We start from the raw sequence: 25,160 nt of genomic DNA, 5'->3' as shown, positions 1-25,160 counted from the left end.
GTCTGCAACCTACCTGCAGATCAGAAGGCTTTGGAGAAAAGCTCCCCTTTTTCCCCCCTCTTCTTCCCTGGGCTTGCTTTAGCTGGGAAGCGTTGGTTGAATGCACGCCAGCTCTGCAGCGCTGGCCCCGGGCGTGGACTCGCTCCAGTCCCCGCAGAGAGCTCGCACTTCCCCCGCCTCCATCTCTCTGCTTTTTTCTTCCAATCAGCCGGTCTCTTTTCGGCTCCCGGATCCTTAGGCAACCTCACAGCCCTTCTTCACAAGTCCCCACTTTTCCATCTGCTCCCTAAACGGGATTGCAAAAGTTTTTTTTCCCGGGGATTTTTTTTTCTTTCGGGGCTTCGTTCTTTCTTGGCCTCTTTGATCTTACCAGGTTGTGGGTCTGTCTTATCTGTCCCGGTGTGGAGTGTATGTGCGTGTGTTTTTATTGCCCTTTGCTTTTGCAACACTGTAGTCAAACCAGAAGAAGAGGGAGGAGGGGAAAGGGAAGAGAGAGTAGAGGGAAAAGAGAGAGAGAGGGGAGGGGAAAAAATCTTTCATTTGCCACAAATCCTCTTCGTTTGGCGTTTGTAAAACTATCACAAATCACACGCGCTCGATTTTAATTCCTCCTGCGACCTCCCCCTTCCCCCTCCCCGCCTTCAAACGATCGCATCAAAAGAACGGGGAGGGAAACAGTTCCAAAAATTAAATAATTTTTAAATTGAGAGAGAGATCTAGCTGCCGCAACGCCAGATTATTTCTGAGGGCAGACATATTTTTGGCAACAAACGGATTTTTTTTAATTTTTTTTAAGGAACAAGCTTGCCTGCCTTGTAAACAGCAGGGATGGGAGTGTGTTGTGTCTCCCCCGCCCCGTCGAGTATTACTGACACTTATCTTCGGGTTGGATTCTAAACCGTTGCGTAAAAATGACTCCTATATATTTTCTCAGTCAAAGACCAGGCTTCTTTTCCTCCTCCCCCACCCTTCTCTCTCTCTTTTTTAATCTAATTTTTCCCCAGCTCCGCCTTTGTTGTTAAGGGCGTCATCCTCGGCGATAGCCAATCATCTGCTTTTGGTGTTCCCTGTCAAATTAACGCCGGTTCTGATACGCAAAAGCGACTTTTACAGACATACAAAATGCAATTAGGTCTAAGGGGGTAGCAGAGAGGAACCCAGAGATCATCGACAAGCTTTCTCCTCGCCCTAGTGACAACAGGCGACCACGAATGAGCTACATGTTTGCTTATTTTCTCCTCTGCTTTGCATTAGGTAGGAATCGGAAATCATTTTTTTAACCTCCCCATATTGGGATAAGGATGGGGGTGGAAATCATATAGCACCGAAATGTCTGAATACTTGTTATGACCTTAAAAGGAAGAATGCATAGAACACAATGACTTGAGGGAGATTCTTAAAAGTGTGTGTGTCGTAAACACATCTTGAATAAATGTATCCCATGTTTAGAAAACAAACCCATTGGGTATTGCTTAATTATTTTTTTCTTCTGTTTCCCCAGCCGGAATTGAACAGCGTGTGACGATTTAAACACCTATGCAGCTTTTAGATTGTGTGCAGCCTTACTCAGAAGTAGTAAGTCCTACCGAGTTCAATTTAGTTTCTATATGAGGGTGGATAGAATTGTAGCCTAAAGCTGAAATTAACAACTGTAAAAATATAAACAAGTACAAAGCGTTATGTCTGTTAAAAAGCACTGTAACAAAACATGTTTATGAAGTAGCTGCTTCTGCACACAGACCAAATTTGATAGCTGCATCTCTGCACTGTCAGAATTATTTAGAATTAAATTTTGTATTAAAATTAGTCTTTACTCCTGTTAACATTTCTAATGTTGCTTAGTATGTTTCCCAATAAGTATGTTTCCTGATATGGTATCATTTCTATAGTCTTTACATTCCAAAGTAATTATTCCATGGATTAAATGCACATGAGTTTATTTTCATGAGTGCAGCAGTTAGGATTTTGGCTCATATACTTGTCTTCCATCTCCACGATAATTTTCTCAACCTTTGCTTTGTTTTATTTTGGCTGAACAAATATTCTGTTATATTGCAAGTTTCAGCCATTCCACAGATAAGAGCCGCCAATGTTTATTTTTAACTTAATTTCCAGTGGTTCATTGCAATTTGCATTGTGAGTGCTTGCATGCTGCTTCTCCTGCCTCTGCTGTCCCTCCCCTGGTTGCAGATATGAGCACACGCCCTGTTACTTGGGTATCCCTGTCGTATACTCTTGGCACAGTAATGCCCCCAGCCCATAGTATAGCACAACTGTCTAAGGAAACCTGCGATTGCACATGGATTGCCTTCACTGGATTGTGGCCTATTCTTGCAAACAAACCTATACATTTATGTTCTCCTGTGCATTGAAGACTGTTTTGCTCTTCAGTTTCTGGACATCCTGTGCATCTTGTAATAGACACTTAGCAAGCAACATAGTTCTGTATATTCTGAAAATAACTTTATTTTTCCTGAAGCTACAGTTTTTAACAAAGATGCAGGACTTGAATTGAGCCTGGGCTCACCAGAGCCCAACCTTGGAAACTGTTTTCAGTGCTAGAGTTTAGCTATGAATATGTATGGAGTGCCTTCTTCACTACTGAGTAACCAGAACCTGTGCATTTATTTATTTTATTATTTAGTTAGCATATTTAAGTTTAGGGGAAAGCTTTCAGATCAGAATTTACATTTAATTACAGACACATCAGTACTGTAAAAAGCAGGTTTTGATCACAATTAATTTCTCTCTAAACTCCAAAGCACTCCTCCAAAATATCAGACTTACCTACCAAGGGGTGGGGAACTCTGCGGCCATTCAAATTTATTTCTGTATTTCTAAAATCAGAAGCAGAAACTGCTTTTACCGCTTCCAGAGAGGTAAGCATGTTAGGCTACAGTCCTATGTATGCTTACATTGAACTCAATGGGACTTATTTCAGAATAAACATACGCAATATAGTTTTGTTCTAGCAAAAACTGGGTTTTGTGGCATTTTAAAGACTAACAGATTTATTGTGGCATAAGTTTTCATGGACTAGCGCTTATTCTTTTAGATGCATTAAGCATGTCCTCAGTTTGCAAGTGTGTGTATGTGCGCGCGCATGTGCATGCATGGATATTAGAGAAAATCATTGTAAACAGTGGGGCCAAAAAGTCCTTAAATGTGCAAGTTACAGTCTCTGGCATTTCTATGCAAAGCTCAGACATATATAAGGACCGTGGCCATTCACAACAGCAAAAGGCAATTCATTCTTCTTGTAAGAACCTGTAAGAAGAAGAGAAAACCTTGATCTTCACTGAGGCCTAAATGAATAGTATGAAATTTACTGATACATTCTAGTTCTGCAGTCTTATGCTGGAATCTTTCCTTTGAAGTTCTTTTGCTGAACAGTGGTTTCAGGTCATCAGCAGAATTATCTGCCCTCTATGGGCTGTGTAGCCACCTAATGGCGCAGCAGGTGGCCTGACTACCAAGCCAGAGGTTGCTGGTTCGAATCCCCGCTGGTGTGTTTCCCAGGATATGGGAAAGACCTATATTGGGCAGCAGCGATATAGGAAGATGTCGAAAGGCATCATCTCATACTGTGCAGGAGAAGGCAATGGGAAACCCCTCCTGTATTCTACCAAAGACAACCATAGGGCTCTGTGGTCGCCAGGAGTTGACACCGACTGGACGGCACACTTTACCCTTATGGGCCGAGGGCCTTGACTGAGGGTTTTTACTGGAGACCCATATATACAACCACACATCTGCTAGTGGTGGGTGGCAAAATAATTGTAGACCTACCTATATATAACTCCAAGGCTGCTTCCTCCCTGTGCTCCATAAGAATTGCAGTCTTTATGGTTAACTAATAACAGCTTTTCTTATCTTTTTTTGATGGTGCAATCAATTACAATTTTGAGTGCAGTAAAAAAGGCATTCTTAGTGGTTGCTGAAGCATTTCTTACACATGAAGCAAGACCTTATGCAGAGAGGCATTTTGTGGCCAGGGAAAAGCAGGCAGTGGCAGTGGCCACTGGCTTCCATGGCCACTGGCTTTTGTAGCTTTGAAAGGACATTAGACAGATAGGTCATCAGTGGCTATTGGCTATTATAGCTAAATGTTCAGAGGTAGAATGTCAGTTAGGGTGGGGCATCCCCCCCTGATTCATGGCCATATATTTGTACATACATAATTTTGTATGCATATGCTCCCCCACCACCCCCAAAAAATTATGTGGTCATCCATGCAACAAATATCAATAGTGGAGACCACAGTGAGGGAGAGGTGTTTGCCTTCTTGTCCTGTTTGTGGGCTCCTGGTAGCATATTGCTGGCAGTGGCCACTTTGAAAATTGTATACTGGGCTAGATGGGCTTGAGGTCTGAATCAGAAGGGCTTTTCTCATGATAAGCTCAGAATACCTGTAAATGGTGGTGTGTGTTTTCCTCTTTCCCCTCAAATGCCAAGATCCAAAGAGCTATTTCAGGAGTACCCAAGGGCATGTGCAATTCTAGAGGGATTTTGTTATTCCCTTTGAACAGTAGCCACCCCCCACCCACTCTGGGCTGATTATAAACTGCTTTGAAACTCACAGGGGTTTCAGAAGTGATTTTCCAGCAATGTGGCGGCAGTGGGGTGGGGGGAGGAGTTGCTGCATTTTCAGAAATACATAGTCCAAAGCCCCCTCAGGTTCACACCACTAGACAGGTTAATTGGATCTTGTTCTGAGGTGTGTTTATATTTCTAAGTGTTAGCCTTTCTTTCAGAGATATGGCAGGTCACCACCACCCCTGAATAAATATACAGTAGTAAATTGGGCGAATATAACTTTCATATTATACAGAGAGAAGAGATTAGATTTGGTGTCATATTATCACTGGTGATAATCCATTCAGAGTCACTTATTGTGAAAATAGCTGGGAGAAAATGTAGGAAAAGATTCCCAAAAATTCACATTTTAAACTTAACATTTTAACATTCCCAGCTGTAGATGCTACACATGTATTCCAGGATTTGGCCAAGACAAGAGCCATGCTGTGCTGAAACCTGCAGCATTTATACCATATTGACCCAAACTCACAGATTACAACACTGGATGACCAGTCTGAGCACTGTAGCCTCATCTCATCTGCCCATTATCCATTCAGTTTGTTCTGCTAATAGTCCAAATGTGCGAAAGGAAATACGATCAAATCAACCCAAATTTTTTAATATGCCATCTCTATACCATTTTTCACAGAAACATGGAAAGTAGTTGTAGGATGTTCTATTGGTTTCTGACCACTCACAACAGGCCATGGCAGTAAAGTCTCTAATAATTTTATTGGTAACCCCATAGCAGTTGTTATCTGGGTGGCTCACAAAGAAATGTGCAGGAAACTATGGATGCTGTCACATTAATGCTGCAGTGCCATTTATAATTATGTATATGTTATATTTATACCCCACTCTTCTTCCAAGGCGCTCAGAATAGTCTACAAATGTTATCTTCTATTTAGGCACCCTTGAGTGCCAGACCCCTTATCTACATTGGTTGAAACTTATGTGGTGGTACAGACCTTTAAAATCCTATGTGACTTGGGACCTGGGTGTCTGAAGTAACACCTGCTCCCATACAACCTGCCTGGCCAATAAGATAGCCTTTGGAGACCTTCCAGGTGTCCCTGCCAGGTACCATGGGTGGTGACCAGAGAAAGTGCCTTTTCAGTGTCCCATTTATGGAGGACTTTCCCAGACAGCAGGCTTCCTGGGCAAAAAGTGGATTATTTTTACCCCGGCTATAAATCGAGCTACACTCTAATACGCAATGAAAAATGTGAAATGCTCCCCAATAACTTGAAGGGACTTTGGGGTAAATTTGGCTGATATGTGAACACACACTTCCATTTCTGGAGGAGATGTGAACTAAAGGCCCGGAGCGAAAAACATCCTGGACCTACACTGTTTTCTTTTTGGTTCCAAGCAAAGACTTTTTAAAATTCACCTGTGCCTTTTAAGAGTTTTGTTTCTAGCTGCCCGTTTTAATTGCTGCAATGTTTTGTAAATTATAGGTGTTTTTAAGTGCAAATCACTTTGGAAAATTTTTATTTGAAAGGCATTATGTAAATATTTTAGATAATGTGCCTTCTGCAAATATGTAAGCCTTCTTTTCTCTCTCCACATTTTACATGGAAGTAAGTTCCACTGAAAAACTACATGTGACTAGGTAGTAAGTGCCAGCCCATATACTTCTGCTGCCCATATACTTCTGCTGCCCCCTGCTAACTATGCAAAGAGGCACCTTTTTAAATGTGGTGATTCTCTTTAGAGCAACTGGCCGTATCCACCCCCAGCACAGCATCCCTCCAGTGGCTGTTGCTGGTGTTGATCTTGTGTTTCTTTTTAGATTGTGAGCCTTTTAGGGGGACAGGGATCCATCTTATATTTATTTAATTATTTATCGATGTAAACCGCTTTGGACACTTTTGTTAAAAAGTGGTATATAAATATTTGTTGTTGTTGTTGTTGTTGTTGAAGTGGAGCACTAAATAGTACCACCTCCCTGCCCTGCCCTCCCCTTTCTCCTTTTCCTATTAAAATCACAACCTTAATTCTTGACTTCTTTCAAATCTTTTCCTCCCTTCCTAATAAAAAAGAGAGCAGGTGGGTGTTGAAAAGCAGCCTGGTACCGTTTTACCTCCCTTCCTCTGCAGGTCTTCTGTGGGGAGAGTGATGGGTGGATGGGAACTGGCCCATGATCTCCAGAGAACTGGCCCATGATCTGCCACTTGAAGCAGCCCACTACATACTGCTTCATGGTAGGGCTGGTCCTGAAGGAGGTATTAGAGGCTTGCAAAGGACTACTTATGACGGCCTTAGTATTTTTATCAAAAAGACTTAAGGTTTAGGTCATGATCCACAAAACCTGCCACAACTGAACCCTGGGACACAACAAGGCTCAGTGACCATGCAGGATGCTTGAGTGATTAAGATAATTGTAACTGTGCCAAATCCGATGCAGTAAGCCCAGAGCATTGCCAGCTGATGATGTGACTCCTCTGATAGTTCCAAGTTTAAGTATTCTGCTCCTGGCTTTCCAATGCTGACGTGGGGATAATGCATGGCCACTCACAAACAGTGCCAGTGAAAGGTGCATGTTCCTGGGCCATGAAGGCTTGGGGTTTGCTTGCGCTACAGGAGGAAAGTGTTCATGCAGCACATAGGAAGTTGCCTTATACAGAGTCAGATAATTGGTCCATCTAGCTCAATATTGTCTACACTGACTGGCAGCAGCAATTTTCCAGGGTTTAAGGCAGGAGTCTTTCCCAGCTCTGCCTGGAGATGCCAGTTATTGAATTTGGGACCTTCTGCTTGCAGAGTGGATGCTCTACCACTAAGCTACAGCCCTGTCCCCTTACAACAGATGTAGTCACCCATCCAAATGTGAACTAAGGCAAAGGCAAACCCTGCTTAGCAGACAACTCCTGTTTATTATTGCTAGACTGGCTTAATCACAACAGACTGGTTCATATACTCATTTTTTCCACTAATATATCCTGAAGTTTGCACTGAAATTTTTACAGTTTGAATTTTCACTTTAACTGGGAAAACTGAGTGGATTTTCATCAGTACAAAAAAAGAAGAAATCAATTCCCTTAGGGGTAACTGTTCACATAACTATTAGGCTTATAGCTGTGCTATAATGCTCTCTCTTGCCTCAGTAGTATAACTGTTTTTAATAAATACTACCGCTAATACTTTGAGAAAGATTTTCAACAGGAGCTAACAACACTCTTGGTGTTTTTTTAAAATAAAACATTGTGCCCTGCTTTCATTTTTAAACAATATATTGAGAAGTCAATACCAACAGCAGCACAAATGTAATATTTCAATTAGTGAACTTCTTAAAAATCTTGAAAAGCATGCAGAAACAGATTTCATGTTGCCTCCTAGAAATAAGCAAAGATAGGCTTGGGTAACCTTCCTTTGGGAGGGAATTTTACTATAGAAGGCCATCACTGAGAAGGCGGTGTTTAATTCATTTTGCCTCTCTAGTAGAAGGAATCTACTAGGCCTGAGGGGCAAAAATAGACAAGAGGTGAATAGTCATTTTAGTATATTTACATGTCTACTAGTCTGGAGACTTGGTGCAAGAATATTTTATTTCCAGCTACCAGTGGCATATTGCAGGTACAAAGTTTGCAGATCCACTGGGAGACACACGTGTGTGCAGTAGCCTGTAGGGGGTGCTTTCTAAAATGGTGCCATAATGTCCTTCTGACAGTCCTTCAGTAGGCTGTAGAGCAGGGCTTCACAACTCTTACCTTCCAGCAGTTTTGGAAATATAACTCCCATCAGCCCCAGTGACCTCTATCAGAGATTGAGGGTTGTAGTCCAATATCTGCAGGAGGGCCAGAGTTGTGTACTCCTGCTGTACTACAGCCTAAGTGCTATGTTCCCCTCCCTTCCACCACCCCAAGTGGCTGCCAATAATCACCAAAAGGTTTTTTCTCCAATTGGGCTTACCATATAGTATTTTTAATGCTGTTTATGTGCCAAAAAGACCCAAAATGTGTTATGACCCAAAAGACTGTGCAGCAAGTACAGTTTCTTTCTTTGACTCCCATACACATACACAACCACCAAACAATAAAGTGAAAACCTTGTTTAAAATGAGAACTAAGAAGCTTTCAAGCTTCACTCATGTTCTAAAAAGCATGGACATGGCAAGAAAAGGTGCCTATTTTAAGTTCCACACCATATAAGCTTTAAAGACTTTGTACAGGCATGAAACTTCTGAGTAAACATACATAGGATTGTACTGTTCCACTGTTAACCACAGCTTGCAGCCTATTAGGGCAGGAATCATCTCCCCAGCAGGCCTGAAGCCTGGCTTTGTGGAGTTTATTTTTAAAAGAGATTAAGCCTCGCCTAGTCCTTCCATGTTCAACATACAAAAGCAGATGTCTTTCCCAGGCTTGGGTCTCCTTCCTTCAGGGGGTTTAAGACTCCAGCTTGCCTGCCATTTGGCCTTTAAACCCTGAGCCAAGCTGGGGATCGTGCCAGCTCTCAAAGCACAACCACCTTCTCTCACTGTCTCACTCTCTCAACGGATGTGTGTTTTTATTCTAGAAACCCTTCTTCCTCCCTGGTGGTGGGAGGGCTGGAAGGCATGGTAAGAAGCAGAGGAGGGGAAAGCACCAAAAATCCGACTCCAAAACTGAAGCCTCGCAGTATGCTTAGGCCAGGCTGAGTCACTGCAGGCAAGACTGCTACACTTGCAAATCCCTTCTGCTGTGCAGTGCACCCTAGAGGTCCATAGGAAACAATGCATCATGGCTGCATAGTAACAGAGTGTCATTATTTCTTCTATACATTTTAAGTACCCTTTTAAATACAAATCTAAGAACAAATCAACAGATTTACTTTCCCCTGGGTCTCAAGCTGTCCCCTGGTTTTATTTAACATGCATATTGTCACTAATACAGTACAGTCAAAAACAGACAAATGTTGTGATTCTTTTCTCCCTGTTTGCTTCATTGTTAATCATTTTTTAAAACTCAGTAAAAAGCAAATACTTTCTGTCTGCAGCTTCTGCTTTTAGTATTAATTATTGTTTTTATACCTTGCTTCCAAGGCGCTCAGGCTTCAGAGAGGGCGTTTTCCCTACTTGCTTTATTCCACACCAGTTCTGTGAGAAAGTTTAGGCTGAGAGAGAGACTGGTCAGCCCATGGTTACCCAGCGATCCTCCATTGCTTAGGAGGATCTGAATCCAGTTCTCTCCAGTCTTAAGGTCTACATTCTCACCACTATGGTGCTTCTTTCACTCGGCTGCACATGCCTTTATCTGCTTCTTCACTCCATCAGTCGCCACTACCTGCTTCTCCTTCTGCACCTACTTCCTAAGCATTACCTCAGCTTGCCTCTCCAACCATTTTGGCCTCACTGAGGTGATCAGCACCTGCAGACTATAGGTGGGGGCACAGATGACTGAATGCTCCCCCATATTAAAACACACACACAAACTAGCAAGTAATAAATAAGATTAGGTTAAAACTCTTCTTGATGTCTTTTTTTATGTGGAGGGAATTCTTTTATACTAGCTGACCCGTGCGGCCGCCGCCGCCCTGCGGGGGCCGAGTGCAGCTGCCGCCGCCTCGCCTCCGCAGCCGGGCCCGGCCAGTCCCACCGCCTTGCCTCCGCGGCCCGGCCAGTCCTGCCGCCTCGCTTCCGCGGCCGGGCCCGGCCAGGCTACCTCTCTCTCTCCTCCTGCCCCCGTCTCCGGCGGGGCAGAGTGCGGCGGCCGCCGCCAGCGGGCCTGGCCGGCCCCAGAGTGCCGCCGCCGATGCCGCGGTCGGCCCCAGAGTGCCGCCATCAGGCCCGCCGCCTTGCCTCCGCGGCCGGGCCTGGCCCTGCCGCCCCGCTGGGCCCTGCCACCTTGCCAGGCCCGCCGCTCACTGGGCCCCGCCACCACGGCCTGGCCCGCTGCCATCGCTCTGGGCCCGCCGCCTCGCCCCGTCTCATGGCCGGGGCCGCCGCCACCTTGCTGGGCCCACCGCCTCGCTGGGCTCCGCCCCCGCGGCCCTGGGCCAGCCGCCTTGCCTCCGCAGCCGCCCAGCAAGCGAATTCTCCTGGGTGTGCTGCCAGCCAATCAGGCGTCCCCTGCAGCCCAGCCAATCAGCTGGGCTGCCGGGACGCATTTCTCCTGGGCACACCCAGGAGAATTATATATATAGATGGAAGAGTAGTCAATCATGTGAGCTCTGTTGGCATTCTGAAGTAGTAGTTTTCCCACCTCCATAAGAATCGTATCTCAGTCAGATGCTTTGACCTGACCATCTCATACTAGAAATAGGCCTCATCTTTTAGATCTAGATCTTCCTCCTTTTTCCCTTGAGAGATCCTGTTCCCTCCCGTATATTGCCTTTTGTAGCAAATGAACAGTGGTACTATCCCCAGCATCTTCCCACAGACAAAAGAAAAAAATGCAGTAAATAAACTTCTGGTAGCAGTTGCATTGTGTTTTATTTTTATTTTATTTTAAAAAAGGTTTATTGCTTTTTGTTGTTCAACTCAAGAAAACAATTGTGATAATATTGGCTTAAGTCAACCATATTTAAAAATCACATAATAGGAAATATGCCACACAATCACATGATCTCTTTTGCAAAGCCTCCTTCATTTTTGGTCTGATAAAGCAAAAGCAAATCAATTAAAATATTAAATATGCATTGTAATAAATTACAAAAGTCCATTGTAATTAACTTCATGTCTGTACAACAACTCTTACAACTAAGGCGAACAACTTTATTCCAGGGAAAGTTCCTGTGCATTGTAACACCTGAATAAATGACCAACTTTTGTTTGCTTGCTTTTCCTTTCACTGTAACTCCATGCTGGTAAAATATAATCTGTTGAGTTTCTGCCTATCATTCAGATGTCAAAGGCACAGGAGTCCTGCCACACACACACATGCAAACATACATGAAATTGGCAACCCTAATTATAGCAAGGTTAGTACAGGAGAAGATTACATAAGCTCTTAAAGTTTGTCTTTATCTTTTTATTTAATAGAAGATGAATACATTGACTCTCAGTCAACTTAAACTGGAGTCATGGTGGTGAATTCTGTCAGGGTGAGGATTTGGTTCCAAGATCTTTCCCCCTACTTTAGCTAATTAATCAGATAATTTCGGTTAGACATTAAGCTTGAATAAGTTTGGTGGATCTTTCCCCCTCATCAGAGGCTTTAACAGAAAACCAAGAACAGCCTATGTTGGATCAGATCAAGGGTCTAACTATTTCAGCTTCTTGTTCCTTAACAATAGCCAAGTGAATGCTTCTGGGATGCTTACATATGAGACATGAAAGAGAAGCCCCTCCCCCATTGTTATCAACTCTAGTAAAAAAAGAGGTATACCGCCTCAGATGATGGAGGTTCCATTTAGCTACCATGGTTAACATGACAGCTGGCAAATGTATTATTCCTTAATGTACCTAAGAAATTTAAAAAATCATTGACGCTAGTATCCATCATCACATTTTGTGGCCATGAGTTCCTTTTGCTAATTATGCTTTACATCAAGACATTATTATTTATATAGCACCATCAGTACTGTACATTTCCCCCAGTCCTACTGCCATTCAAATTCATGCTAATCAGCCATTACCATTATGAGAAATAACTCGTGAAGTAACACTGATGGGGAGAGCACCTCTGAATATATATAGAACAAGCTTACTATAGCAACCTATATATGCCTAGGATTGGAAAGTAGGGCTGCCAGGTGAGACGTTGTGATTTCTAGGCATGTCTGGGCCGTGGTATCTTTCTTTTTAGGAAGTCACCACCAACACTAATATTTAGCACCTGGAATGATTGCTAGAAGCATCAGATTCACATTTATCTGGAAGAATGTACAGGTGTTTTCAAACATCCTAAGAGGGAATAGTACAATTTTAAAAAATAGAGTAGCATGGTTCCTATATTCAGATTCACTACTACTGTCATCTTCTAAGCAGAAATTGAGGGAAGTGTTGTGATGTTCAGAGTTCAGTACAAAAATGTATGGAGATTTTTACTCCATATCTTTTAGCAAAGAGGGAGGAGGAAAAGGAAGGCGAATGAAGCCAGACTGCCCAAGTCCTTGCACTGAGTATTTGATAGGGTGGTGGACACAGTGGTAGTAGTAATAGGCAGGGGCCAAATGAAGGTTAGTAAGGCCATGGTTGCTAAATGTAGTTCCCTCCTTCCAGCACTTTTAGTGCAACCCTACAGCAGAGGAATCTGTGGAGAACTGTTACCATATTCATTCAGTACATATAAGAGTTATTGTTAAAGCTATATACTGTACAAAAGTAAAGTCCACATTCCTCAGTAAGAATTCATTCAAGTGAAGTCTGCATGCATTTGCTTACTTTTGCTTCTCTGACACAGGTGTTCCACTTTGGAATGTGTTGGCAAGCAAGCAGCAGGAAGGAGAAGGCAAAGAGAATGGGAGGGACATGTTGGAGAGAGTTGCACGTTTTTCCTACGCCACGATGTCTAGACAATTTGTATTAAATTGAATGCTAAGAACCTCAAGATGCAAACCCACATTGGAAAACAGATTCTGTTTAGTTATTTCCCTGGTTCTCCTGGCTTCAGTAGCCCCCAGCCAGAAAGCAGTAGCTTGCTCCTAGGGAGAGGAGAGAGTAAGATCCACACCACTTAATGATCAACTGAAAGTATCAACAGATGCAAGCACAAGACAAGAAATATATTTTGGATGAAGACCCCAGGCTACTTTTCTTCTTAGTTTCAGTCCCAGTGAGAAAGCTGGAGTGAACTCACCAAAGCACTTTTTTTTAAAAAGCACAACTGCTTGAACCCAGGTGCAGATAACTGATTTAGTTAATCCAATAGCATCCTTGCACAAGAAGCAGCCTTGATCTTCAAAACTGAGTGGTTCTACCATTTCCATATCAGGTTTCTGTTCTGAGGTGATTGGATGATGCTCCTTTCCTTAGACAGCACTTTGAACACTATATGATGTTTCTTCTGTCTTTTTCCATGCCTTGTTTGCTTGTTCAAAGTGTTTTGGACCCAGCAATTCCTATGTCCGTAAAAGAAGGTACACCATGCTATTCTCTTGGTTCTTCTTGGCTTCAGGTATGCATTTGATTCAATGTAGCATTAGATTGCTTGAGTGAAGCCACTTCGAATAACACTCACAGCATTGAGAGAAGCAGCCCCTCCCCTCTGCTCTCGGATTTTGTTTTGAAACAAGTTCACATGGCATGCTCCGGGTTTTCCTTCTTGCCAATGGGCGGCGGGGGTGGGTGGGAGGAGAGCTTCCTAAAGAGTGATATCTGCATTTCTAAAGAGAACATCCCTCTTACCAGGCTAATGATTCTAGTCAGTGCCTCTCCCTATTTGCACCTCTCCCTATTTGCACTAGCACAAAAGATGGATATTCAGCATTTCTTTCTGAACACACCATGGGTTGTCATGGGTATGGATTGGTGCTGGTGACTGACAGTGACACCTCATTTCTTGGGGAAATTGGAGGAGCCCTTTATGCCCAGCTGATAAAGCTTTACACACATGCGCATGCGCGCGTGCACACACACATACACACACAGAAGCGGTGGAGTTACAGATAACACTAAAAATTGAATTTGCAGATAACTTTCCCATTTCCTTACAGTACCTGCATGGCTTTGACCCCACCCTACCCTTTTCTGGAAAAATATTTTCTAAATCCTTGTTAACATTTCACTACAGAACTACGGTGATTGGAAAATCTAAAGTATATATTAAGTAGCTATTTAAATCCTATGGAATCCATGTGTGGATAACTATGCATGTATTTAAACCTAGGGGGAATGTACCAACAACTGCTGTACACTCTTAATTCACACAGCCACAGACAAATATTCCTCCGGATTCCATCTTTGTCCGGTGTTTTGAGGAAGGTTCCTTATCTCATAGTTCTTTATCTCCCTGGAGGATATGGCACAGCAGGTGCTCAAACAGGCATCTGGACTTCATCGTACACATCCTGGCCTTCTTTCTCTTCAAAAGTCACATTAACATCATCAGCATCCAACTAGAAGGAAATTTGAAGATGGTGGAGGAATACCGTTAGAAACCCAAAGTGATCCAGCAAACAAAGAACTGCATTTGTATTTGGGAAACCTACACCCTTTGTATGCCTTGGATAGATGTTACATTTGAATATATGTAACTACCTTATACTAAGATCATTGGTCTAACTAGCCTAGTACTGTCTGCTCTGATTTGCAATGACTCCCCAAGTTCCTAAGCAGGAGCATCTTTTCCAGTCATGCTACAGAGATCCTTTTTACATAGATATACCAAAGGCTGAGCCTGGGACCATCTTCATGCAAAGCATGTGTTCTACTGCTGAGCTCTGAGGTTTTTAAAATGCCAGCTTCCCATCTATTCAGGTCTCCCTCCATCCCTTACAACCTCAGTTCTCCATATGTAAAATGGGTATAATAGAGCTCAACCTGCAACATTGTTGGCAGAACAAACATAAAGATTGTTCAGATTATCATCCACCAGCACATGTGATAAGACTGGGGATGTTCAGGGAGCACCCCCACCCTGATGTCACATCTGCTATATAAATGACACATTGGAAATTGGCAGCTAGGTTTCATTCTTGCATTGGCAAGCCACAAACTGCAGGAACAAATATGCTCTCCAGCACTTTAGCTCTCTGGATACATTCAATGCTCCAAACATTGGAAAGCCAGAGGTCAACATGTGGATGTGCCCAGTCTAGCAGTCCTGTCTCTCCAGTGCTATTGGCTGTAAGCATGGGCATGCATGCTTGAGTCAAGCGACACCAAGGCTTACACAGACAGTGGCCACTGCCACACTATGGTACTTTGTGGTAGAAGAAATGTTTTAAAAAGAGAACTACTGAAGACCTAGGTATTAAGGTGTATCTGGGGCACCCATAAATGTATTTCTCTGTAAAGGAAAAGCACAGAGGGATGCCTGTGGAAAAGGTCATATCATAACATGAACACTGTGTCAGGACCTGCTGGTACCCAGCCTCTAAGCCTGAGAAGACATCTTCCAAAGAGAAGTAGCATGATCCTGCTATGGTCCCCAGCACAGTCTGGGGCCTTGGGGCATCAATATGCCCTGTGGGACAGTAAGAGGCTGTCCTGTAGATGACATCCTTCCCAAAGAGAAATGCTAGGAGTCAAAGAATAAGTCAGGTAGTGGGGGAAGCAGGAGAGTGTCCAAATCCACAGAACTACTGCTCGAGAACTCACAAATGGCTGAAGGCCCACAGGTAGATAAAGAATGGAATGCATGAACGACAGTGGGAAAATTGTGAATGGACAGAACACCTAGCACTCCATAGATGACATCCTTCCCTAGAACCACCTGACAGGACCTTCATCCCAGCTCTGCACCCTTCCCCAAAATGTCCAGGATCCCAGAAGCAGAGAGGACAACAGGCCTATGCTGAAACAGCAATGCAGTGCCTCTCTATCTAGATGGCAGCTAATTCCAACATGAACACAAATTGTAATGGGAGATTTTACAGGCCATTCAAATGTAGTCTAAACATCTTATGTAATTTCTTAGCACCACCTGCTGGCCATCTACTGATAATCTGTGGAAAATCCATCCCTTTTAAATACTACTTTTATTCTGACTTGAAAAGGGGAGTTTTGCATGGATCATCAGCCAATGATACTAAGAAATTATGCAGCATATTTAAAAGTCATTTGGAGGACCTGTAAACTCTCTCATTGCAATTTGTGTTCATGTCAGAATAATTTGCCGTTTGACAGTCTGAGAAGTTGACAGTCTGAGACCTCCACTGCTTCAGCCCTAATCAGAAGGAGGGAGCAAGCACTAGTGAATGCTCTGAATCAGGGCCCTGCTGAAGTCCAAGATAAATGGGGCAGCAGAGTCTAGGGATCTGCACAGAACCATGGCAGGGAGGCTCAAAGGCAGCGGGGGTTTATCTTTAAGAGTGGGGAAGGACGCACTTTCCCCCTCCCGCTGCTTTCCCCTCCCACCGGCATCTGTGTTATTCAAAGCCCATCGCGGTGGCAGTGTACCTTCTTGCCACCCCATTACCCTTGTCTTATGGATATGACCAGAAGTCACCAACGCTCCTGCGCGCGGCAGCACATTGGCAACTTCTGGTCATATCTGGAAGACGAGGGCAACAGGGCGGCAGTGAGGTACACTGCCACCCCGATGGGCTTTGAATAACACGGACGCTGGTGGGGGGAAAGTGGCGGGAGGGGTAAGTGCACCCTCCCCCGCTCTTAAAGATAGATCCCTGCTGCCTTCTAATTGATGGAACTGCTGGTTCTTCAAACCAGTTCAGAGGCCCATAAAGGGCCTCCTAACTGGTTCCATGCACATCCCTAGTAGAGTCCATTATAACACCATTCCCTCACATAGTTTTGCAAACCTAGCTCCCTGGCTGGTCTTCCTGGACAGCTTCCTGGCTGGTCTAGGCATCCTTGTACAGTACTTGTCACTTCCACATCACTCAAGGTTGACAGAAATAGGATGTACTGATGTGCATGAAAGAACTCCAAAAAAATCTAGATTGCCTCTTGATCTTTTCACCTAAATCTATGTGAATTTTGCATTTTAACACAATCTTTTCCACATGGGAATGCCATGTTTTTCCTTCTCTGCTGAATTGGGCTTGGAGTTTCAGTTTTTCTGCAAAACAACTAAGTGTAAATCTTAGAGCCTGATCCAGAATACTTTATTTTCAGTAGGGGATAGGGTGCAGAATCCTGAAGAACAAATTGTACATGACAACAGAACCCAAACTGGAGAAATTTTGTATCCTCCTTAATGACCAGACCTTGCCCAATCTGGGATCCACCACCTTTTTCTTGGAACTCCAAGAATACTCATTCAGAGAGTTCAACTGAAACATCTGTGATTTTCAGATTTTCTACCTTCACTAAAGTTTTTTCACATCAACCTGTCTAGCGAGGAATCCCTGCACATAATAGAAGATATTTGGGCTTGTACTAGAGTGTCCAGTTGGTTTATGTGGAGCAATGGCCAGTCATATTGGGCCTCATTGTTATCCCATGTGAACTGAGAAAGTAGCTGTGCCTTGCAAGAAAATCAGCAATGGTGAGCAATTTATCTTTAATGGCAATACTTTATCTGCCATTACTGTACGAATCATCTCTCTGAGCAATCCTTGGTGAGTGTTCAAGAAACTCCATAGCTCCCTGGAACACAGTTTGAAAAACACTGCTGTAGACTAATAAGGAAAAATTAGGGTTTCTTATGAACACAAAGATTACCACAAGGATAACCATACATTTCCTATGCTTTCTCTTGCTTCTATCTCTACTGGGGGAGACCCAGACTTGAACTTCCCACTGCTCAGTGTCCACTCCTCTTTGGTTTGAGATGGGATTATGCATCACACAGGTCGTCCTCTAGCCGAGCCAGCCTCTTCAGCTGAGCCTCTCTCCAGAGGACCTCAACTGCTCTCCACTGTATTCACCAGCCTCCTTCTCATTGCCCTGGCCCTTAAATAGCCCCAAGCAAACTGAGGACCACCCCCACTCTCAGAAGTCCCGCCTTCACAGGTACTTCCGGCCTCATTGGTCCTGCCCTCAAGTGGCACGCCGCAACTCCTAGGCCTGCCCTGGAGCCTCCCAGAATCCCAGCAACTTCAAAAGGCATGCTGGCACGTGCCCATGCATCAGAGCCCACTCAGAGCACCGTGTTCCTGATTTTGAGCTTGTCAGGCCCCACCACCGCCACACATAGCCCAGCTGGAGCAGTCAGATAGGAAAGGACTTCCGCAGCTGCCATGGCTGGTTCAGAAATGAGTGAGTCTGCCACACCAAGCACAGTGGAACCCTGACACTCTGACAGTGAGAAAAGGAAGCCAAATGATACTTACACATTTGAGCTCAAAGTTACTGAAGAAACGCGGAAGCAGGTAACGTCGCAGAGGCACTGTCAGGATGAGGAGGAAAGGCAAGGCAAGGGAGCCAGGGGACAACTTCACGCCCCACAGCAAGCTCAGGCACACAATCTGAGTGAAGGTGAAGATGTGTATGCGCCAAGGAATTACCTGTAAAGAAGGAAAACCCAAGAAACAATCAGATATGGCTCCAATTTACTCATCTTTCTCCATCACATGTCAGTCCCCAAACCCACCTGGCAGTAGGTTTTTAAATATTTTATGGTAGGTAGATTCTGATCAGGCCCCTTTAAACCACCAAAAGCTCAAGCACAACCTACCTGTTAAAATAAAAAGCCACTGTGAGCACACCTTTTAAAAAAGTGTTCCGTATAGAGCTGCATATCTATCTATCTACCTGTCTATCTATCTATCTAATTCTCTAAGGTGTACCCATGGCTAATCCCATGTGTGACAGCTCTCGTGAGAATTCGTGAGCAGAAGCATCGTAGTGATTGGGCAGTGGAGACTGCATTTGCAGGTAGGGAGGAGGAGCCTTTGGCACCATGGTGATTGGCCAGTGGGGATTCCATATGCAGATAGAGAGGAGGAGGAGCCTGTGATAGTTAAGGTCAGTTGGAATGCAGCGGTTACTGGTTGGAAGATGTTCTTGATAGGGATGTGCCCGAAATGTTTCGGAGGCCATTATGAAGGCCTCTGAAACGTTTCGGCACTGGGGGCGTTTTGGCGCCGGCGGGGGTAGCGCTTTAAGGGCGGGGGAGGGTGTACTCACTCCTCCCGCTGCATTTCCCCCGCCGGTGCATTGTTTTTCGTAAGCCCCTCGGGGTGGCAGCGTTCCTCCCTGCCGCCCCGTCTTCCCCGTCGGCCGGAAGTGGCCAGAAGTTGCGAGTGCGCCCATCGTGCGCGCACGCAACAGGTGCACGTGCACTCGCGACTTCTGGCCACTTCCGGCCGACGGGGAAGACGGGGCGGCAGGGAGGAACGCTGCCGCCCCGAGGGGCTTACAAAAAACAACGCACCGGCGGGGGAAATGCGGCAGGAGGGGTGAGTACACCCTCCCCCGCCCTTAAAGCGCTACCCCCGCTGACGCCGAAGGTTTCCATGCATATCCCTAGTTCTTGATTGTAGAGGAGAGGAATCTATCTATCTATAAGGATAATGGGCAGGGGTCTGCGAAGAGAGGGGTTGTGAGGGAGGAAAGAGCCCCTTCAGGAGAAGGAGGCTGCCATTGGGTGAATTAGATGAGGAAACAACATGAACAAGATCTGTTAACTCAGGAAGGGAGAGAGAAAAAGAGAGAGAAATGGGGAAAAGAAGGGAGAGGAAGAAAGATGGGAAGAGCGAGTGGAAGAGAGAGAAAGAGAGGAGAAGAAGGGAGGGAAAGAGAGAAAGAAGGAAGGGTGAGGGATGGGCCCGAGCCTGTCAGTTGGCTGAGGGGAACGAGCAGCCATGGCGGTGGCAGCAGTGAGGAAGGGCCTGGTCAACCGCTGCTGCTGCTGCTCCTGCTCCTGTGAGGAAGAGCAGGAGTGAGGGTGGGGAGGTCTCAGCTTGGCCAATAGGTGCCAGCAATGCTGCAGCCACAACCAAGACAGGTGAGGGGGATGGAGTAAAGGGATGGAAGAGTGACCAAGAGGGGTAAGGGTGTGAAAGCAGTGGGATGGAGGAGGAGGAGCAGGAGTGCAGCTCAGGTGAGGGTGGAGAGATCTCTGAGGTTAAGGGGGCTGTGGCAGGGCATGAGGGAAGCAACCAAGTACTAGCACACAGATGCTCTGCACAGGTTAAACTAGTATTGGTTATTGGTCTATCTAGCCCAGTATGGTCTACTCTGACTGGCAGCAGGTCTCCTAGGTTTTTCTCAGCTCTCCTCCCTGAAGTCTTTTTTAATGGAGATGCTGGAACTTTCTACACACAAAGCACATGTTATAGCTCCTCCAAATGTTGTTTCAATGTATTCCTGTCAGCACTTAATTTCTAAACTAAGATGCTAGACCTCAAGCCTGCTTGGAAGTTGTCATGTCTTCTCACCTGGGATCTTTCTTCCTCCTTTCCTGAATCACTGAGCAATTACATTTTCAAGTCCCTCTTGTATTTTCTTATGATTTCACACCTTCCAGTGCCAACTGATGGAACTGAAAGCAGATTCTGGGACTAAGCTTTCATGAGCTAAGTTTATTCTAAACCTACAATACTGGCAGATTGAACTAGATTTGAGTTTAAATGTTAAGAAATTAGGCTCATAATAAGGGACAGTGGTTGATTTCCAAGAGACAAAAGTACAGAGGCTCCAATTTCCCTGGAAATGACACAGGCTCCACAAAAGTCCTCCCCTCCCTCCCAGAAGTGTGAAGACTGGCTGCAGTGTCTTCTCAATGGTGAGACAAAAGGAAGCCTTCCCATGCTCAAAGACATTTTGCCTTATGACTACTTTATATATTTCAGGTGGAGCCCTGGCATTAAAAAAAACCAAAATAGGTTCCAGAGCTGAGCATCAGCTCTATTTTAACTTTTCAAGTGTTAAAAGACATGTTTTTCAAGCATGTCTATGACAGTCATAAACTCCTGAATGGTATGTCCAAAATATCTTGCGTATGTTCCTCTTATGGATGTATCTCTTTCCCCCACCACTTGTCAGAAAGGTATTCATATGCTTCAGCTCTCTCCAGGCCCTGAGATCCAGTAGAGACAGTAAGACTCTGTCTCCATATGCTACTCCCTGGTTTTAGGCTTACTTTCTGAGCATAAACGTCATTCGGGAAGTATTTGCGAGGTTTCAGCAGAAGAAGGATGCGGTCGTACAGCTGGATCCCATAGAGGGAGGTCACCCCCATGTAAAGGAAGATGCCAAGGAGCACCGCAAGTGGAATCAACGACAAGATGGGTTTCATGAGGATGGAGACGCCTGTAGGTGGGCAGAAGGTAATGGCAGAAGTTATAGATTGATACTGCTCCAGCTGAGAAGGAGAGATTAGATGAGGTTGGGGAGATCAACTGCTATACTAGATCAAACCAACAGTCCTTCTAGCTCAGCATTCTGTCTAGCAGAGTCACCAGTGAGATGCCACAGGGAAGTTCTCAAGCAAAACATGGTGGTATATGTCCGCTGTTGATTATTCCCCAGAAACCAGCTGTCAGTTGTATACACTGCCTCTGAGCATGTGAGTCACACTTCTGCTTACTATGGCTGGCAGCCACAGCCAGACCCGTTGTAACCTCCATGGATTTACCATTCCTAATGTTACTATACATATTTATATACCGCTTTTTGACAGAAGTTTCCAAAGTGGTTTACATAGAAAAATACATAATAATAAATAAGATAGATCCCTGTCCCCAAAGAGCTCACAATCTAAAAAGAAACATAAGATAGACACCAGCAACAGCCACCAAAAGGATGCTGTGCTGGGAATGGATAGGGCCAGTTGCTCCGTTCCTGCTAAATAAAGAGAATCACCACTTTTAAAAGGTGCCTCTTTGCTTGGTTAGGGGCAGGGATTTATCCAATCCTTTAAAAAAACCACTTATTCTAGAGATCATCACAACACTATCCACAAATGAAGTACTTGCCCTTTGTCTTAAAATGGCTGCCCATCACCATACCATTACCATTTCACAGTTTGGGGGTGCTAATTGATCCAGTACTGTCACTAGAGATTCAAGTGGCCTTTGTGGCTCTGAGCACCTTTTATCAGCTTCAGCTGATGAACCAGCTGCAACCTTACCTGGATGGAGATAGCTTGGCCACAGCTACTCATGCTCCAGTAACCTCCCACTTACTACATTGTTACTACAATGCATGTGGGGCTGCCTTTGAAAATGGTCTGGAGACGGCAGTTGGTCCAAAACAATACCACAAGATTATTAACTGGGGGTGAGATTTCGATCATATCACACCAGTTCTTAATCAGCTGTACTGGTTCCCAGTCCATTTCTGGGCCCAATTCAGAGTGCTGGTTTTAACCTTTAAAGCCTTAAACAGCTTGGAACCAGGTTACCTGAGAGAGCACCTTGCCTCATACATCCCGACTCAGACCCTAAGATCTTTGGAGGCCCTGCTCTAAGCGTCCCTGCCAAACATGGTGATGTGGGTGGCTACTAGGGAGAAGGCCTTTCTAGTGAGATTCACCTGGCATCATCACTTTGTTCTTTTAGACACCAGATAAAGACCTTTCTGTTTACTCAGGCTTTAAAAAACTGATTAAAAAAGTTTTTAAAGTTTGTATTGTGTGTGTGTGTTGCAATTTGTCTTGTTTTATGTGTTTTTGGAATTTTAAAATGTTGTGCTGTGAGCCGCCCAGAGAATGGCAGCTAACAAATATTTATTTATTTATTTATTTTTATTTGAGTTATATACCGCCCTTCCAAAAATGGCTCAGGGCGGTTGTTGTTTATTATTAGTTGTTTATTATTAATTATTATTATCATCAACATCATCTTGGATACAAGACCAAAAGGGAGCATGTTGGTGGTGATACCCTGCTATAACTTCCTGTTTGAGATGGGATGTTGGCTGAAAGTGGTTTTCTTTTCAGGGCCAGGGGTCCTCATTTCAGGGGCAGAGTTTCTATGAGGTCCAGGATAGGGATGGACTCTATTTCCGTACATTGTTACTCCTTTTAAAGAACTCCAACCAGTATTATCATTCTAGGTAAACCAGAACTCAACCCAACATAACAGGCAGCCATATTTATTTATCCATGCGTCTGTCCCATTCATGTATATAATGGGGGAGTGTCTAATGTTTACATTGAAAGAGGAGCCAAGCTTGGAGAACAGTGCTTGAAGTAATGGAACACAGTGAGGTAAGGTGGGAGAGGGTTTGGCTCCCTTGGCCCGCATATAACTTTTGTTGTAAAAGTTAAACATCCCATCAATCTCACCTCACCCTCTGCATTATACATGAGCAGAGCAGAAACATGAACAAATGTGGCTGCCTCAATCATATCTAGTTTGGTCTTTAGACTGGAAGTCATCAATAAGTGGGTTGGGACCCAGAAGTGGGTTGCAACTCAGCCTCAGGTGGATCACAGCCGTACTATTGTAGCCATTTTCTTTTGAAGCTCAGGCCTGCACAGTTTGAATAGTATCCAAGGCTAAGGATCCCAGAGGAAGTAAATCTTCAGAACTCACCTATAAGAATTGCCACCAGGAAGCCAGTGACCCTTTGCTCTATGACCTTCTCTACTTGGGCCTTCCCCCCTGGGGCAGTAGTTTTAGACATCACGGTCAGGGCATTTGCATGTGTGATGGTCCTCACTGTGGTGGCACTGAGCCAGGGCATGCCAAAAAGAGCTGCTATGCCTCCCAAGCCAACAATTAGAAGCAGGTCTAGATGGAAGCCTGAACCCTTCACCATCTTCCTCTCGGGTTTGCTCACAAGCAGCCTGGAAAAAAGAAAAAGCAAACCAGGAAGAGAAAATTTTATACGTTTTTACGATGGACCTGACATCTCAGTTGCTGCAATCTAACATACCACACTTGTAGCATGTTAATTAAGTGTACAGCTGGATATTCTGTTTGGGAATCAATGCCAGATTTTACCCTTCTGCAGTATTATTATGGAATGCACACAGTCAGGCTCATTGGTGGTATGTCCCAATCCACCCTCCAAATGTTTCCCTCTTGTCTTGACTTGCTTCCAATCTCACTGTGTCTCTTACTCATTTGATCTGACAAACTTCCTTTGGTCATCTATCAACCCTTGGATTCATTCCTCTTTGTCTTGACCCCATCCCTCCTTGTCTTCTCTACCTACTCCAGGGGCATTGCTAAAAAGATGTAGAGCCTGGGCCCACAGCCTCCTTTTTGATAACTAAACTCAATCATATCCCCCCAAGAAAAATTATGTCTGCTTTTTAAAGTCTCTAATATTATAATACAGCACCTATGATGATGATAGAAGCAGTAGAGAGCTTAGTAAATCTAGGTGCTCTCTCCCATGCTCTTCAGGTGCCTCCACTGCTGCACTTCCATTCTGGAAGAGATAATGGAGGTGACTGATGCAAGGTCAGTACAGCGACATTTTTTCTTAGTCTGTTATATTTTCTTACCTTATGCAGCTGAGCATGCTCTACTGCAGAGAAGCATGCTCAGTATGAATAAAGGAAGCAGCTTTCCTTTCCCCCGCTGCCCACAGTTCCTAGCATATTTTATTACATTCTTCAAAATGGGAACAAAACAAATCTAAATTCTACAAAAAAAGCATCAGATCTTGTTGCTTGTATTATTTGGCACTCAACTAACTCTGAAATACAACGAGGGAAAGACTAAAATGGTGTTTATTAAGGCAAATTTTAAGTGTTGTGAAATGCTTGGATAGCTGGCAAGAAAAGAGCATGCTCAGCCTCTCCATTTGTGGCCAGAGCCCTTACCCTGACAGAGCAATGAAAAATTATGACCCAGTCCACCAGAAATCATTATTGGAAAATACTGAAATCTGACTGTGTAATGAAAAATTATGGTCCATCATAAAACATTATCTACCAGAAAAGCTTTCCCTTTTACTGAAATCTGACATGGTAATCAAATCTGACATGGTAATGAAAAATCATGGTCTAGTAGTCCATCAAAAAACATTACCTATCAGAAAAGCTTTGCTCAATACTGGAATCAGACAGAGTAATGATAATTTATGGTACAGTCTATTCTAATACATCACCCACCAGAAAAGCTTATCGCAATAATGAAATCTGACAGGTTAATGAAAATTTTTAGTGTTGTCCACTATAAAACATTAC

General features: G+C 44.2%; 2 protein-coding genes and 1 long non-coding RNA gene across 6 annotated transcripts in view; 1 reads left to right on the top strand and 2 right to left on the bottom strand.

Moving 5' to 3' along the window:
• The window catches only part of UBTF (upstream binding transcription factor), a 73,037-nt gene extending 72,670 nt beyond the window's left edge, over window positions 1-367 (bottom strand). For all 3 annotated transcript variants that reach the window (XM_053262396.1, XM_053262403.1, XM_053262402.1), the window contains exon 1: window positions 14-367. The gene's annotated coding sequence lies outside the window, so the exon portion shown is untranslated. The remainder of the gene's footprint in view (window positions 1-13) is intronic.
• Window positions 368-384: 17 nt separating this feature from the next.
• Window positions 385-13,066, top strand: LOC128330095 (uncharacterized). Its single transcript, XR_008309952.1, has 3 exons — window positions 385-1,254; window positions 1,502-1,575; window positions 12,906-13,066. It is a non-coding gene; the product is annotated as an uncharacterized LOC128330095 (long non-coding RNA).
• The window catches only part of SLC4A1 (solute carrier family 4 member 1 (Diego blood group)), a 90,857-nt gene continuing 76,682 nt past the window's right edge, over window positions 10,986-25,160 (bottom strand). For both annotated transcript variants that reach the window (XM_053262395.1, XM_053262394.1), the window contains 4 exons: window positions 23,554-23,807; window positions 21,156-21,325; window positions 18,403-18,576; window positions 10,986-14,559 (listed from right to left, as the gene is read on the bottom strand). In XM_053262395.1, coding sequence (XP_053118370.1) covers window positions 14,479-14,559; window positions 18,403-18,576; window positions 21,156-21,325; window positions 23,554-23,807 — 679 coding nt within the window. In that variant the 3' untranslated portion in view covers window positions 10,986-14,478. The remainder of the gene's footprint in view (window positions 14,560-18,402; window positions 18,577-21,155; window positions 21,326-23,553; window positions 23,808-25,160) is intronic.

The sequence above is a fragment of the Hemicordylus capensis genome, chromosome 6 (genome assembly GCF_027244095.1).
Source record: "Hemicordylus capensis ecotype Gifberg chromosome 6, rHemCap1.1.pri, whole genome shotgun sequence".
NCBI classification, from domain to species: domain Eukaryota; kingdom Metazoa; phylum Chordata; class Lepidosauria; order Squamata; family Cordylidae; genus Hemicordylus; species Hemicordylus capensis.
Note: the sequence above shows the minus strand (reverse complement) of the source record. Positions and strands in the feature narration are given on the sequence as shown.